At 45.3% G+C, this 16,371-nt stretch overlaps 1 protein-coding gene across 1 annotated transcript in view; it reads right to left on the minus strand.

Moving 5' to 3' along the window:
- The window catches only part of LOC124025058 (periplakin-like), a gene marked incomplete at its 3' end in the record, with an annotated part of 31,372 nt that extends 15,910 nt beyond the window's left edge, over nt 1–15,462 (minus strand). The window contains exons 1-4 of the mRNA XM_046338739.1: nt 15,335–15,462; nt 2,495–2,594; nt 2,025–2,179; nt 1–10 (exon numbers count right to left, since the gene is read on the minus strand). The exon at nt 1–10 is cut by the window's left edge and continues 111 nt beyond it. Of these exons, the coding sequence (XP_046194695.1) occupies nt 1–10; nt 2,025–2,179; nt 2,495–2,594; nt 15,335–15,462 (393 nt within the window). The remainder of the gene's footprint in view (nt 11–2,024; nt 2,180–2,494; nt 2,595–15,334) is intronic.
- Nucleotides 15,463–16,371: the final 909 nt, after the last annotated feature.

A 16,371-nucleotide genomic window follows, 5' to 3' on the forward strand; every position in this document is an offset into this window, starting at 1 on the left:
CTGCTTCATACTGGAGGAGACGACACAGGGTGAGGACACAGGGTGAGGACACAGGGTGACGACACAGGGTGACGACACAGGGTGACGACACAGGGTGACGACACAGGGTGAGGACACAGGGTGACGACACAGGGTGAGGACACAGGGTGACGACACAGGGTGAGGACACAGGGTGACGACACAGGGTGACGACACAGGGTGAGGACACAGGGTGAGGACACAGGGTGAGGACACAGGGTGAGGACACAGGGTGAAGACACAGGGTGAAGACACAGGGTGACGACACAGGGTGACGACACAGGGTGACGACACAGGGTGACGACACAGGGTGACGACACAGGGTGAGGACACAGGGTGACGACACAGGGTGAGGACACAGGGTGACGACACAGGGTGACGACACAGGGTGAGGACACAGGGTGAGGACACAGGGTGAGGACACAGGGTGACGACACAGGGTGAGGACACAGGGTGAGGACACAGGGTGAGGACACAGGGTGACGACACAGGGTGACGACACAGGGTGACGACACAGGGTGACGACACAGGGTGAGGACACAGGGTGACGACACAGGGTGACGACACAGGGTGACGACACAGGGTGACGACACAGGGTGACGACACAGGGTTAGTTAAAACTCAACAGTGGAGTGAGTGAGTGGAGCTCAGGGTCGGGCTAAAGAGGGTATAATATCTAATGTAAACTGAGTGGTTCCAGCCCTGAATGCTGATTGGCTGACAGCCGTGGTACATCAGACCTTATACCACGGGTATGACAAAACATGTGTTTTTACTGTTCTAATTACGTTGGTAACCAGTTTATAATAGAAATAAAGAACCTCAGGGGTTTGTGGTATATGGCCAATAAGCCACACACCCTTGTGCCTTATTGCTTAAGTGTATCAGTGTATTACATCTACTATATAACTCACTCCTGCTCTATCATCTCAGCCTGGCGGTGCTGCAGGTAGAGTAGTACACATCTACTATATAATATAACTCCTGCTCTATCATCTCAGCCTGGCGGTGCTGCAGGTAGAGTAGTACACATCTACTATATAATATAACTCCTGCTCTATCATCTCAGCCTGGCGGTGCTGCAGGTAGAGTAGTACACATCTACTATATAATATAACTCCTGCTCTATCATCTCAGCCTGGCGGTGCTGCAGGTAGAGTAGTACACAACTACTATATAATATAACTCCTGCTCTATCATCTCAGCCTGGCGGTGCTGCAGGTAGAGTAGTACACATCTACTATATAATAGAACTCCTGCTCCATCATCTCAGCCTGGCGGTGCTGCAGGTAGAGTAGTACACATCTACTATATAATATAACTCCTGCTCTATCATCTCAGCCTGGTGGTGCTGCAGGTACATATCTGCTATATAATATAACTCCTGCTCTATCATCTCAGCCTGGCGGTGCTGCAGGTAGAGTAGTACACATCTACTATATAATATAACTCCTGCTCTATCATCTCAGCCTGGCGGTGCTGCAGGTAGAGTAGTACACATCTACTATATAATAGAACTCCTGCTCTATCATCTCAGCCTGGTGGTGCTGCAGGTACACATCTACTATATAATATAACTCCTGCTCTATCATCTCAGCCTGGCGGTGCTGCAGGTAGAGTAGTACACATCTACTATATAATATAACTCCTGCTCTATCATCTCAGCCTGGCGGTGCTGCAGGTAGAGTAGTACACATCTACTATATAATATAACTCCTGCTCTATCATCTCAGCCTGGCGGTGCTGCAGGTAGAGTAGTACACATCTACTATATAATATAACTCCTGCTCTATCATCTCAACCTGGCGGTGCTACATATCTACTATATAATATAATTCCTGCTCTATCATCTCAGCCTGGCGGTGCTGCAGGTACAGTAGGTATATCTAGTGTAGTGTATATCTACTATATAATATAACTCCTGCTCTATCATCTCAGCCTGGCGGTGCTGCAGGTACAGTAGGTATATCTAGTGTAGTGTATATCTACTAGATAATATAACTCACTCCTGCTCTATCATCTCAGCCTGGGGGTGCTGCAGGCGTTTTGCGTCAACGGCGTCCTCATCCAGGCCTTGCAGCAGCTCCAGAGAGCTTAGGATGCGCTTGTTGGTGTCGTCCTGGTACAGAGGCTGCTTGCCCTCGTTGATCTTACTCACATCCTGATACAACACAGAGCAGTCAAATGTTTTCATGTGATATTGTCAAAGACATTGAGAGCCACACAGAGCCCATTAGGATAATGCAAACAGTCTGCCAGAGCCACCAATAGGATGTTGTTGTTGCATTATCAAAAGATATGACCCTATCATAAGGTTCTGTGACGTTCTATGAAGTTCTGAGGTTCTATGCGGTTCCACGCAGTTCTATGAGGTTCTACGATGTTATGTGATGATCTTTGAGATTCTATCCAGTTCTGTGTGGTTTTATGATGTTCTAAACGGTTCTACGAGGTTCTGTGTGATGCGGTTCTTTACCTTGTTGAGGTTCTGCTCCGTCTCAAGGATGAGCTTCTCCACCTTGTCAGCGTTCTTCTGCAGCTTCTCAATCAGTGCAGACAGCTCAGAGGAGGGCACCCTGGAATGAGGAGGTGACAACAGTTTTTAGTCATTGAACTTATACAGAGCGACTTACATTCAACCGAAGTGGGTCAAAACAACCATAGATGACTGTCGTTGCAAGTAAAACATTCTTCAAAACGTTCTTCTAGGCCTGGGATGGACATCTCCAGTCCTCTGGGGCCTGATTGGTGTCATATTTTGTCCCCAGGTAACACACCTGACTCCAATAATCAACTCATCATGATCTTCAGTTTAGAACGCAATTAGTTTAAATCAGCTGTGTTTGACAAGGATGATGGGGGAGAGTGTGACCCCCTCCCCCCATACAGATCATCTGAGTGGAGAAGACACCAGTTAGTTCTACATACAGACCCTCTCAGGGGAGAAGACACCAGTTAGTTCTACATACAGACCCTCTCAGGGGAGAAGACACCAGTTGGTTCTACATACAGACCCTCTAAGGGGAGAAGACACCAGTTAGTTCTACATACAGACCCTCTCAGGGGAGAAGACACCAGTTAGTTCTACATACAGACCATCTGTGAGTGCTGTTCCAGAAAGACCACTGTTAGGTTACAGGGACAGTTCAGTTGGGTGAACGATGCCTTTAAAAGGAAAGATTCTGCAGTGACCGTATCTCTCTGAAAATCTTTAGAGACCATCTGTGCGTTCTGTTCAGAGTACAAAATGGACTTGAGCAACAGAGTATTAAAACCGGGCCTCATAATGTGGGCCTACACAAGTAAACAGGACCTTACGTTGATGCTTTCCCCAATCGGGGACTGGAGCTTTAAACTTTAACAAAAAATGTTAACTTTGGATAAATCAACTCTTCAGACTGTTATGAATAACAGTCAGTAACTAAGCTCAGGGACTAAGGTCTTAATCACAGCTCTTCAGACTGTTATGAATGAAAGACGGATCCAGTCAGTAACTAAGCTCCAGTCTTCATCTTAGTAACAGACTCAGTCAGGATTAACACAGCTCTTCAGACTGTTATGAATGAAAGATCCAGTCGCTCCAGATCCAGTCAGGTAACTAAGCTCCAGTCTTCATCTTAGTAACAGACTCAGTCAGGATTAACACAGCTCTTCAGACTGTTATGAATGACGGATCCAGTCAGTAACTAAGCTCCAGGATAACAGACCAGTCAGGATTAACACAGCTCTTCAGACTGTTATGAATAAGCTCAGTCAGTAACTAAGCTCCAGTCTTAGTAACAGACTCAGTCAGGATTAACACAGCTCTTCAGACTGTTATGAATGAAAGACGGATCCAGTCAGTAACTAAGCTCCAGTCTTCATCTTAGTAACAGACTCAGTCAGGATTAACACAGCTCTTCAGACTGTTATGAATGAAAGACGGATCCAGTCAGTAACTAAGCTCCAGTCTTCATCTTAGTAACAGACTCAGTCAGGATTAACACAGCTCTTCAGACTGTTATGAATGAAGCGGATCCAGTCAGTAACTAAGCTCCAGTCTTCATCTTAGTAACAGACTCAGTCAGGATTAACACAGCTCTTCAGAGGGATGTGAGCTGAATGAAAGACGGACTGAATGAAGTGCCAGTCAGTCCACTTCACCGTCTTCTCTTAGTAACCTGAATGAAGTGCACTTGCCTTGTCGTCCACTTCACCGTCTGTCTGCCGTGTAATCAACCCTGAATGAAGTGCACTTGCCTTGTCGTCCACTTCACCGTCTGTCTGCCGTGTCTGCTAACCCTGAATGAAGTGCACTTGCCTTGTCGTCCACTTCACCGTCTGTCTGCCGTGTCTACTAACCCTGAATGAAGTGCACTTGCCTTGTCGTCCACTTCACCGTCTGTCTGCCGTGTCTACTAACCCTGAATGAAGTGCACTTGCCTTGTCGTCCACTTCACCGTCTGTCTGCCGTGTCTGCTAACCCTGAATGAAGTGCACTTGCCTTGTCGTCCACTTCACCGTCTGTCTGCCGTGTCTACTAACCCTGAATGAAGTGCACTTGCCTTGTCGTCCACTTCACCGTCTGTCTGCCGTGTCTGCTAACCCTGAATGAAGTGCACTTGCCTTGTCGTCCACTTCACCGTCTGTCTGCCGTGTCTACTAACCCTGAATGAAGTGCACTTGCCTTGTCGTCCACTTCACCGTCTGTCTGCCGTGTCTGCTAACCCTGAATGAAGTGCACTTGCCTTGTCGTCCACTTCACCGTCTGTCTGCCGTGTCTACTAACCCTGAATGAAGTGCACTTGCCTTGTCGTCCACTTCACCGTCTGTCTGCCGTGTCTACTAACCCTGAATGAAGTGCACTTGCCTTGTCGTCCACTTCACCGTCTGTCTGCCGTGTCTACTAACCCTGAATGAAGTGCACTTGCCTTGTCGTCCACTTCACCGTCTGTCTGCCGTGTCTGCTAACCCTGAATGAAGTGCACTTGCCTTGTCGTCCACTTCACCGTCTGTCTGCCGTGTCTGCTAACCCTGAATGAAGTGCACTTGCCTTGTCGTCCACTTCACCGTCTGTCTGCCGTGTCTGCTAACCCTGAATGAAGTGCACTTGCCTTGTCGTCCACGTGTCTCACCGTCTGTCTGCCGTGTCTGCTAACCCTGAATGAAGTGCACTTGCCTTGTCGTCCACTTCACCGTCTGTCTGCCGTGTCTGCTAACCCTGAATGAAGTGCACTTGCCTTGTCGTCCACTTCACCGTCTGTCTGCCGTGTCTGTTAACCCTGAATGAACCTGAAAGCTCCCAGGGGTCAGATGACATGGGCTGCATCTCAATAGACTAATAGCTTCCTCTCCTCATCTCCTCTCCTTCATCTCAATAGTCTAGTAGCTTCCTCTCCTCATTTCTTCTCCTTCATCTCAATAGTCTAGTAGCTTCCTCTCCTCATTTCTTCTCCTTCATCTCAATAGTCTAGTAGCTTCCTCTCCTCATTTCTTCTCCTTCATCTCAATAGTCTAGTAGCTTCCTCTCCTCATTTCTTCTCCTTCATCTCAATAGTCTAGTAGCTTCCTCTCCTCATCTCTTCTCCTTCATCTCAATAGTCTAGTAGCTTCCTCTCCTCATCTCTTCTCCTTCATCTCAATAGTCTAGTAGCTTCCTCTCCTCATTTCTTCTCCTTCATCTCAATAGTCTAGTAGCTTCCTCTCCTCATCTCTTCTCCTTCATCTCAATAGTCTAGTAGCTTCCTCTCCTCATCTCTTCTCCTTCATCTCAATAGTCTAGTAGCTTCCTCTCCTCATCTCTTCTCCTTCATCTCAATAGTCTAGTAGCTTCCTCTCCTCATCTCTTCTCCTTCATCTCAATAGTCTAGTAGCTTCCTCTCCTCATCTCTTCTCCTTCATCTCAATAGTCTAGTAGCTTCCTCTCCTCGTCATCTCAATAGTCTAGTAGTTTCCTCTCCTTAATCCAATAGACTAATAACTTCCTCATCTCCTCTCCTTCATCTCAATAGTCTAGTAGCTTCCTCTCCTCATCTCTTCTCCATCTCAATATTCTAGTAGCTTCCTCTCCTCATCTCTTCTCCTTCATCTCAATAGTCTAGTAGCTTCCTCTCCTCATCTCTTCTCCTTCATCTCAATAGTCTAGTAGCTTCCTCTCCTCGTCATCTCAATAGGCTAGTAGCTTCCTCTCCTTGTTTCCTCTCCTTCATCTCATTAGTCTAGTGTCTTCCTCATCTCTCCTCTCCTTAATCTCAATAGTCTAGAAGCTTCCTCTCCTTGTCTCCTCATCTCCTCTCCTTAATCTCAATAGTCTAGAAGCTTCCTCTCCTTGTCTCCTCTCCTCATCTCCTCTCCTTCATCTCAATAGTCTAGAAGCTTCCTCTCCTTGTCTCCTCTCCTCATCTCCTCTCCTTCATCTCAATAGTCTAGTAGCTTCCTCTCCTTTATCTACACCGATGTGAGAGCACTAGACAGGTGCATGAGTATTCCATGAGGCATCCACCATCTTTCTTCCTGTCAGTGATCTTGTGCAGGATTCCGATCTGACCGGGTCAGATCTGTACAGACTGAAGGGAGACTATTGACATCTACCCCACGGTAAGAGAAATGTTGCTGAAGCTACCAGTAGAGGCCTGTAAATCAGGCCCATCGCCAGACCAGGACAGTAACACCATTGTCTAATCTGACACACTGTCTGCATAGTGCTGTGGAAAACATTGACATTAAAACACACCTTTGTTCATACTCAGTGTAATTCATTAAATAAAACACATTGGCTCATATAACCTAGAAGTACTGCAGTGGAGGCAACAAGAGACTACAGCAGCTTGGGCACTAAGTACATTACTATTCTTCACTCATCAATGCTACCATCTTTTCCTTGCCCAACAACAACAGCAACTAGAATACTAAAGCAGAGACAGACTGATACCCCGGCTAATATTAGAAGTGTTTTCTATAAAAAGCTTTGTGCATCAGACAACGTGTCTCCAGTCTGTTTACCTGTGAGTTTAAAATGGAACACCTGCTGATCTTCCAGCCCCTGAGCCCTGTTCAGAACACCATGCAGACAGGAGACATTCCAGAACACCCAGCACATCACACTAACCCCTGTTCAGAACACCCAGCCCATCACACTAACCCCTGAGGTCTGTTCAGAACACCCAGCCCATCACACTAACCCCTGAGCTCTGTTCAGAACACCCAGCCCATCACACCAACCCCTGAGCTCTGTTCAGAACACCCAGCCCATCACACCAACCCCTGAGCTCTGTTCAGAACACCCAGCCCATCACACCAACCCCTGAGCTCTGTTCAGAACACCCAGCCCATCACACCAACATCTGAGCTCTGTTCAGAACACCCAGCCCATCACACCAACCCCTGAGCTCTGTTCAGAACACTCACACCAACCCCTGAGCTCTGTTCAGAACACCCAGCCCATCACACCAACCCCTGAGCTCTGTTCAGAACACCCAGCCCATCACACCAACCCCTGAGCTCTGTTCAGAACACCCAGCCCATCACACCAACCCCTGAGCTCTGTTCAGAGCCCATCACCAATGAGCTCTGTTCAGACAGGAGACATTCCAGAACACACAACGTTCCTTCTGCGACACGGTTCTTAGATCACACTGTACATGCAAATAAGCTACTATAAATCATCTTTGCTTTTCATACAATACTTCACACTAGAGGTCGACCGATTAATCAGAATGGCCGACTCGTGTTTGCAATGTTCCGTTTACTAGTCCAACGCTCTAACCACCTGCCTTACATTGCACTCCACGAGGAGCCTGCGTGGCAGGCTGACTACCTGTTATGCGAGGACAGCAAGAAGGCAAGGTAAGTTGCTAGCTAGCATTAAACTTATCTTATAAAAAACAATATTAACATAATCACTGTAGTTATTTAGTGTGTCCTGTGTTGCATATAATTGATGCGGTGCCTACTTCGACAAACCAGTGATGATTTAACAAGCGCATTTGCGAAAAACCACTGTCGTTGCACCAATGTGTACCTAACCATAAACATCAATGCCTTTCTTTAAAATCTTTAAAATCAATAAACAACTATATATTTTTAAACCTGCATATTTAACTAGGGAAATTGTGTGACTTCTCTTGCATTCTGTGCAACAGAATCAGGGTATATGCAGCAGTTTGGGCCGCCTGGCTCGTTGAGAACTGTATGAAGTCCATTTATTCCTAACAAAAGGCCGTAATAAATTTGCCAGAATTTTATCGAATTATGACACAACATTGAAGGTTGTACAATGTAACAGCAATATTAAGACTTAGGGATGCCACCCGTTAGATAAAATACGGAACAGTTCCGTATTTCACAGAAAGAATAAACGTTTTGATTTTGAAATGAGTTTCCGGATTCTACCATTTTAATGACCAAAGGCTCGTATTTGTGCATTTTTTATGTTATAATTAAGTCTATGATTTGATAGAGCAGTCTGACTGGGCGGTGGTAGGCAGGAGCAGGCTCGTAAGCATTCATCCAAACAGCACTTTCCTGCATTTGCCAGCAGCTCTTTGCTGTGCTTTTAAAGCATTGAGCTGTTTATGACTTCAAGCCTATCAACTCCCGAGATTAGACTGGTGTAACCGATGTGAAATGGCTAGCTAGTTAGCGGGGTACGCTAATAGCGTTTCAAATGTCACTCGCTCTGAGACTTGGAGTAGTTGTTCCCCTTGCTCTGCATGGGTAACGCTGCTTTGAGTGTGGCTGTTGTCGATGTGTTCCTGGTTCAAGCCCAGATAGAAGCGAGGAGAGAGGAGAGGGACGGAAGCTATATTGTTTCACTGGCAATACTCAAGTGCCTATAAGAACATCCAATAGTCAAAGGTTTATGAAATACACATCGTATAGAGAGAAATAGTTCAATAATTCCTATAATAACTATAACCTAAAACTTATTACCTGGGAATATTGAAGACTCATGTTAAAAGGAACCACCAGCTTTCATATGTTCTCATGTTCTGAGCAAGGAACTTTAGCTTTCTTACATGGCACATATTGCACTTTTACTTTATTTTCCAACACTGTGTTTTTGCATTATTTCAACCAAAACCAAATTGAACATGTTTCATTATTTATTTGAGGCTAAATGTATTTTATTGATGTATTATATTAACTTAAAATAAGTGTTCATTCAGTATTGTTGTAATTGTCAATATTAATCGGTATTGGCTTTTTTTGGTCCTCCAATAATCTGTATCGGTGTTGAAAAATCATAATCGGTCGACCTCTACCACACACACACACACACACACACACACACACACACACACACACACACACACACACACACACACACACACACACACACACACACACACACACACACACACCAACTCTCTATTGAAGAGAAGACATGATGAAACATGATTGGACTCAACAGCATACATGCATCTTGTCATTGGAAGCAGTCCAGTTCGTGACTCACTCCTCTCTCATGGGAGCCTGCTGTCATTGATGGAGGTGTTGGTGAAGTGCCATCAACCAGTAAACCACATTCTGATGGCACTTAAATCAAACTTTAATTTGTCACATGCGCCGAATACAACAGGTGTAGGTAGACCTTACAGTGAAATGCTTACTTTACAACAGGCAATTTCTAAGTAAAGGACAGAACTAGTTGTAGCACAGTGTTGATCCTGGTCCTCCTGAGGACAGAACTAGTTGTAGCAGTGTTGATCCTGGTCCTCCTGAGGACAGAACTAGTTGTAGCACAGTGTTGATTCTGGTCCTCCTGAGGACAGAACTAGTTGTAGCAGTGTTGATCCTGGTCCTCCTGAGGACAGAACTAGTTGTGGCACAGTGTTGATCCTGGTCCTCCTGAGGACAGAACTAGTTGTGGCACAGTGTTGATCCTGGTCCTCCTGAGGACAGAACTAGTTGTAGCAGTGTTGATCCTGGTCCTCCTGAGGACAGAACTAGTTGTAGCACAGTGTTGATCCTGGTCCTCCTGAGGACAGAACTAGTTGTAGAGTATGGTTGTAGTCTGTTATCTCCAGAAGGTTATCTCCTCCTACAGAACTGGCCCAACAGGTTCTATTCTCCTTTATGTAACAGAGAATGATGTTTAAATAACCCGCAGCCTGAGGTGATGAGGTGATGAGTGCATTGAAGAGTAAGAGTTTTATATCGTTTGATATTAGAACACCTGTTGGTTATACACATCTATCGATAGTAGTGTCTATTTCTACGTGCCTGAAGCTGGGTATTGGACTGGGGTTCTGATCAAGTCTATATAATGGTGGGGTCTTATTCAGACAGGTTGATTTATCACATAGCAGACTTGGGTTCAAATGCTTTTCAAAATATCAGTTAAGAACACATTCTTATTTTCAATGACGGCCTGTTCAGGGGCAGAACGACAGATTTGTACCTTGTCAGCTCGGGGGTTTGAACTCACAACCTTCCGGTTACTAGTCCAACGCTCTAACCACTAGGCTATGCTGCCGCTCCACTAGTAGACAGGTGTTCTCATATCAGATATGTATAGCATTAGTAGACAGGTGTTCTAATATCAGATATGTACAGCATTAGTAGACAGGTGTTCTAATATCAGATATGTATAGCATTAGTAGACAGGTGTTCTCATATCAGATATGTACAGCATTAGTAGACAGGTGTTCTCATATCAGATATGTATAGCATTAGTAGACAGGTGTTCTCATATCAGATATGTACAGCATTAGTAGACAGGTGTTCTCATATCAGATATGTATAGCATTAGTAGACAGGTGTTCTCATATCAGATATGTACAGCATTAGTAGACAGGTGTTCTCATATCAGATATGTACAGCATTAGTAGACAGGTGTTCTCATATCAGATATGTATAGCATTAGTAGACAGGTGTTCTCATATCAGATATGTACAGCATTAGTAGACAGGTGTTCTCATATCAGATATGTACAGCATTAGTAGACAGGTGTTCTCATATCAGATATGTATAGCATTAGTAGACAGGTGTTCTCATATCAGATATGTAATATGTACAACTGTTTGCTTATGTGACCTTTCAAGGCATTCACAGTTTGATTAAATCATATGTTGAGGTTTCCATGCCGGCTTGACATTTGAATTAAATCATAAATTATAGTCCTTGTCATATCTATTCAAAAATCAGTGGGATTGCATTGCACACTGTGCAAAGAGTCTGGGTGTTTTCAACCACTGACAAACAGCTGGATTCTTGTGAAACTGGCATTGGCTCCAACTGGGGCAAAATGCCATGATGCCCCTGGTTCCAACTGGGCAAAATGACAATGATGCCCCTGGTTCCAACTGGGGCAAAATGACATGATGCCCCTGGTTCCAACTGGGGCAAAATGACCATGATGCCCCTGGTTCCAACTGGGGCAAAATGACCATGACGCCCTGGTTCCAACTGGGGCAAAATGACCATGATGCCCCTGGTTCCAACTGGGGCAAAATGACATGATGCCCCTGGTTCCAACTGGGGCAAAATGCCATGATGCCCCTGGTTCCAACTGGGGCAAAATGCCATGATGCCCCTGGTTCCAACTGGGGCAAAATGACCATGATGCCCCTGGTTCCAACTGGGGCAAAATGACATGATGCCCCTGGTTCCAACTGGGGCAAATGACATGATGCCCCTGGTTCCAACTGGGGCAAAATGACATGATGCCCCTGGTTCCAACTGGGGCAAAATGACATGATGCCCCTGGTTCCAACTGGGGCAAAATGATATGATGTCCACAGTTTTTATACCACAAATGGTTCTCTTTAGATTCACAGCCCAGCTCTCACTGTAGGACTTAATGTGAGCCATTAGGGTTATCCATCGTCTCATCCTTTATAGAACAAAGAGGCCTCAGGCTAATAGAGTGTGTATCCTCCTTTATTAAACCAAACCTTTCACACTTGACAGTGTGTGTGTGAGTTCAAGGCCACGTTGAAAGGGCCCTAATGCAGCGCTATGTCTTTTTAACCAGTCGTAGTGTGTGTTTTACACAGCTGATTTCAATGATCAACGCTGGATGATGAGTTGGTTAGTTGAATGGGCTGTGTAGCGTGTTAGGACAGAGTCGGGGTAACCCTGGCCTAAAGGAAAGAGTACGCCTATAGAATGCCCTGGAAAGTACATTCGGGAGAGTTCTTATGACACAGTCATAGCAATAAGATGGCTGGCTAGCCTAGCGGTTCAGATCAAATCAAATGTTATTGGTCACATACACGTGTTTAGCAGATGTTATTGTGGGTGGAGTGAAATGCTACAGTTTGTATTAAAGGGATGGATGGCCTGGGGGAGGTGGACCTCTGGTCTACAGTTTGTATTAAAGGGATGGATGGCCTGGGGAGGTGGACCTCTGGTCTACAGTTTGTATTAAAGGGATGGATGGCCTGGGGGAGGTGGACCTCTGGTCTACAGTTTGTATTAAAGGGATGGATGGCCTGGGGGAGGTGGACCTCTGGTCTACAGTTTGTATTAAAGGGATGGATGGCCTGGGGAGGTGGACCTCTGGTCTACAGTTTGTATTAAAGGGATGGATGGCCTGGGGAGGTGGACCTCTGGTCTACAGTTTGTATTAAAGGGATGACCTGGGGAGGTGGACCTCTGGTCTACAGCTTCTATTAGAAGGATGCCAACAAACATTGTTCCAATATGCTGAACATCTTATATATTATTATTATATTATTATATTATATTATTATATTATATTATTATATTATATATTATATTTGATTTATTTTGATTGAACCTTTATTTAACCAGAGAGATGTGTGTTGGACACACATCTCTCCGAATAAGGAGTAAAGTATTTCCAAGGAGAGGGAGAGAGGGACAAATTGTAACCAGAAGGTAACTATGAGTCTTTGAGGTTATAGAGGGAGGGATGAGATCCAGATGAACTTCCCAAACAACCAAGGCCCAGATCAGACAAACCCTTTCTAGACCCCAACTCCTTCAAATATGAACTTCCCAAACAACCAAGGCCCAGATCAGACAAACCCTTTCTAGACCCCAACTCCTTCCCAAACAAAAGGCCCAGATGAACTTCCCAAACAACCAAGGCCCAGATCAGACAAACCCTTCCTAGACCCCAACTCCTTCAAATATGAACTTCCCAAACAACCAAGGCCCAGATCAGACAAACCCTTCCTAGACCCCAACTCCTTCAAATATGAACTTCCCAAACAACCAAGGCCCAGATCAGACAAACCCTTCCTAGACCCCAACTCCTTCAAATATGAACTTCCCAAACAACCAAGGCCCAGATCAGACAAACCCTTCCTAGACCCCAACTCCTTCAAATATGAACTTCCCAAACAACCAAGGCCCAGATCAGACAAACCCTTCCTAGACCCCAACTCCTTCAAATATGAACTTCCCAAACAACCAAGGCCCAGATCAGACAAACCCTTCCTAGACCCCAACTCCTTCAAATATGAACTTCCAAACAACCAAGGCCCAGATCAGACAAACCCTTTCTAGACCCCAACTCCTTCAAATATGAACTTCCCAAACAACCAAGGCCCAGATCAGACAAACCCTTTCTAGACCCCAACTCCTTCAAATATGAACTTCCCAAACAACCAAGGCCCAGATCAGACAAACCCTTTCTAGACCCCAACTCCTTCAAATATGAACTTCCCAAACAACCAAGGCCCAGATCAGACAAACCCTTTCTAGACCCCAACTCCTTCAAATATGAACTTCCCAAACAACCAAGGCCCAGATCAGACAAACCCTTTCTAGACCCCAACTCCTTCAAATATGAACTTCCCCCAAACAACCAAGGCCCAGATCAGACAAACCCTTCCTAGACCCCAACTCCTTCAAATATGAACTCCCAAACAACCAAGGCCCAGATCAGACAAACCCTTCCCTAGACCCCAACTCCTTCAAATATGAACTTCCCAAACAACCAAGGCCCAGATCAGACAAACCCTTCCTAGACCCCAACTCCTTCAAATAGAACTTCCCAAACAACCAAGGCCCAGATCAGACAAACCCTTCCTAGACCCCAACTCCTTCAAATATGAACTAAACATAGACCAAGGCCCAGATCAGACAAACCCTTCCCCAAGCCTTCCATGCTGATCAGACAAACCTTCCTAGACCCCAACTCCTTCAATATGAACTTCCCAAACAACCCAAGGCCCAGATCAGACAAACCCTTTCTAGACCCCAACTCCTTCAAATATGAACTTCCCAAACAACCAAGGCCCAGATCAGACAAACCCTTTCTAGACCCCAACTCCTTCAAATATCTGAACTTCCCAAACAACCAAGGCCCAGATCAGACAAACCCTTCCTAGACCCCAACTCCTTCAAATATGAACTTCCCAAACAACCAAGGCCCAGATCAGACAAACCTCTAGACCCCAACTCCTTCAAATATGAACTTCCCAAACAACCAAGGCCCAGATCAGACAAACCCTTTCTAGACCCCAACTCCTTCAAATATGAACTTCCCAAACAACAAAGGCCCAGATCAGATCCATTAGGGTCCCTAGGCCCTCCAGTATGAATGAATAGATCTGTGAAGGAGTAGGAGCTAAGGGAAGGTACTAGGAACCTAAATGGAACTGGGCCCATGTGTCCGTTCTGTTTCGGGTTCAGAAAGTTGAAACGTTCACAGCGTTACAGAATACAGCCACACTACATAGATCATCACTGTTCACTAGCCTCCAGCTGATAGGAGACTCATGTCTGCTGTAGTACTTCTATCTGCAAATCTCTGAGGAGACCACCAATAACCCTGATCTGACTCAATCAAGATCTATTGAACACCCTTAAGACCACCAATAACTCTGATTAAATCACTGCCCCCAGGAAGTTGTGATGTGTTGACCCACATTAAATAACTGACTCCGGATTCCCTCTTGATTCCATTAATCCTACAACCAGCATTTCGGGAAAATCAGGGGAATTTTGCAACCCTACACATAAATTACATACGCCCACACCCACACACATGCATGCAAGCATGCACGCACACACACGCCCCCACACACACAATGTGTGGTTTTCATATTCAACATTGTGTCTGACTCATACGTTGAAACATAAAAGCCTCATTCACTAACTAGAAACAGTTTTAAGCAGCTTGCTAGGCCTTTCCTTCAATATCAGACAAGATACATTCCCTTCTTTACTGGAAGTCAATGATGAGCCTCCCATTAAGGCTTTGTCCCAAACAGCTCCCTATTCTCAAAGGGCTCTGGTCAAAAGTAGTGCACTAATTAGGGAATAGAGGGTGCCATTGGCCATAGGGCTCTGGTCAAACGTAGTGCACTAATTAGGGAATATGGTGCCCATTTGGGACGTAGCCGTCCCAGAGCCATACACCATCCCAGAGCCATACACCATCCCAGAGCCATACACCGTCCCAGAGCCATACACCGTCCCAGAGCCATACACCGTCCCAGAGCCATACACCGTCCCAGAGCCATACACCGTCCCAGAGCCATACATCGTCCCAGAGCCATACACCATCCCAGAGCCATACACCATCCCAGAGCCATACATTACATAGATAACCATTGGAAACAGATTAGCTAGCTAACCTCTCATGTTCCAAGCCAAAGGAGTGTTGTTATTACTAGTGGCCCGGACTCTATCCTGCCCTCCTCCTCCCTCCTCCTCCTCCTACTCTCACTTGACGAGTGACAACCTGCATGCTCTGTGCTCTCTCTGTTCAGAGACACTGACTTACAACCCATATTAAACCCTATATAGTGCACTACTTTTGACAAGGCCCATAGGGCCGTGATCCCCTAAGTGCACTACTTTTGACCAGGGTCCATAGGGCTCTGTTTCCTATAGAGCACTACTTTAGACCAGAGCCCATAGGGGTATAGTGTGTATGTGGGATGCATACACTGACTGCCCCAGAGAAGATCCAGTATAGCAAGTTCCTGAAGTGAGAGTGAAAAGTGACAGTTGAAAATGTTGATAAATATTTGGAGATTTTTTTTTGGGGGCAGCTCGTCACTAGGTAGGTGGGAGTGCATGGTGAAACACCTCACTGTATAATTATATAGGGATTTATATTGTTTATATGAACAAAGAGACGACTGGATTCAATTTCTTTTTTGCCGATACAGTAGCCTGATATTTTACTATATTTCGGCAAAAGTGAGGTCAATACTTTCTTTAAGTGAAAAGTAGTTGAACAGGACTGGGTTGAAGTCCATCACCGTGTATTCTCTCACTCTACCCCGAAAGCCAAAGTTATCAAACCAGTTACTGACACTAACATACAGCCACCCCTCTGGTCAAGTTAATAAAAAGGACGTTCAAGTGTATAAACTAAGGCTACACAAAACAATATCATTAAAAGCCATTTTCCAGAGTTGTATAAACTTTGAATATGACTTAACC

This window comes from Oncorhynchus gorbuscha, unplaced genomic scaffold, assembly GCF_021184085.1.
Source record: "Oncorhynchus gorbuscha isolate QuinsamMale2020 ecotype Even-year unplaced genomic scaffold, OgorEven_v1.0 Un_scaffold_2142, whole genome shotgun sequence".
In the NCBI taxonomy this organism is placed as follows: domain Eukaryota; kingdom Metazoa; phylum Chordata; class Actinopteri; order Salmoniformes; family Salmonidae; genus Oncorhynchus; species Oncorhynchus gorbuscha.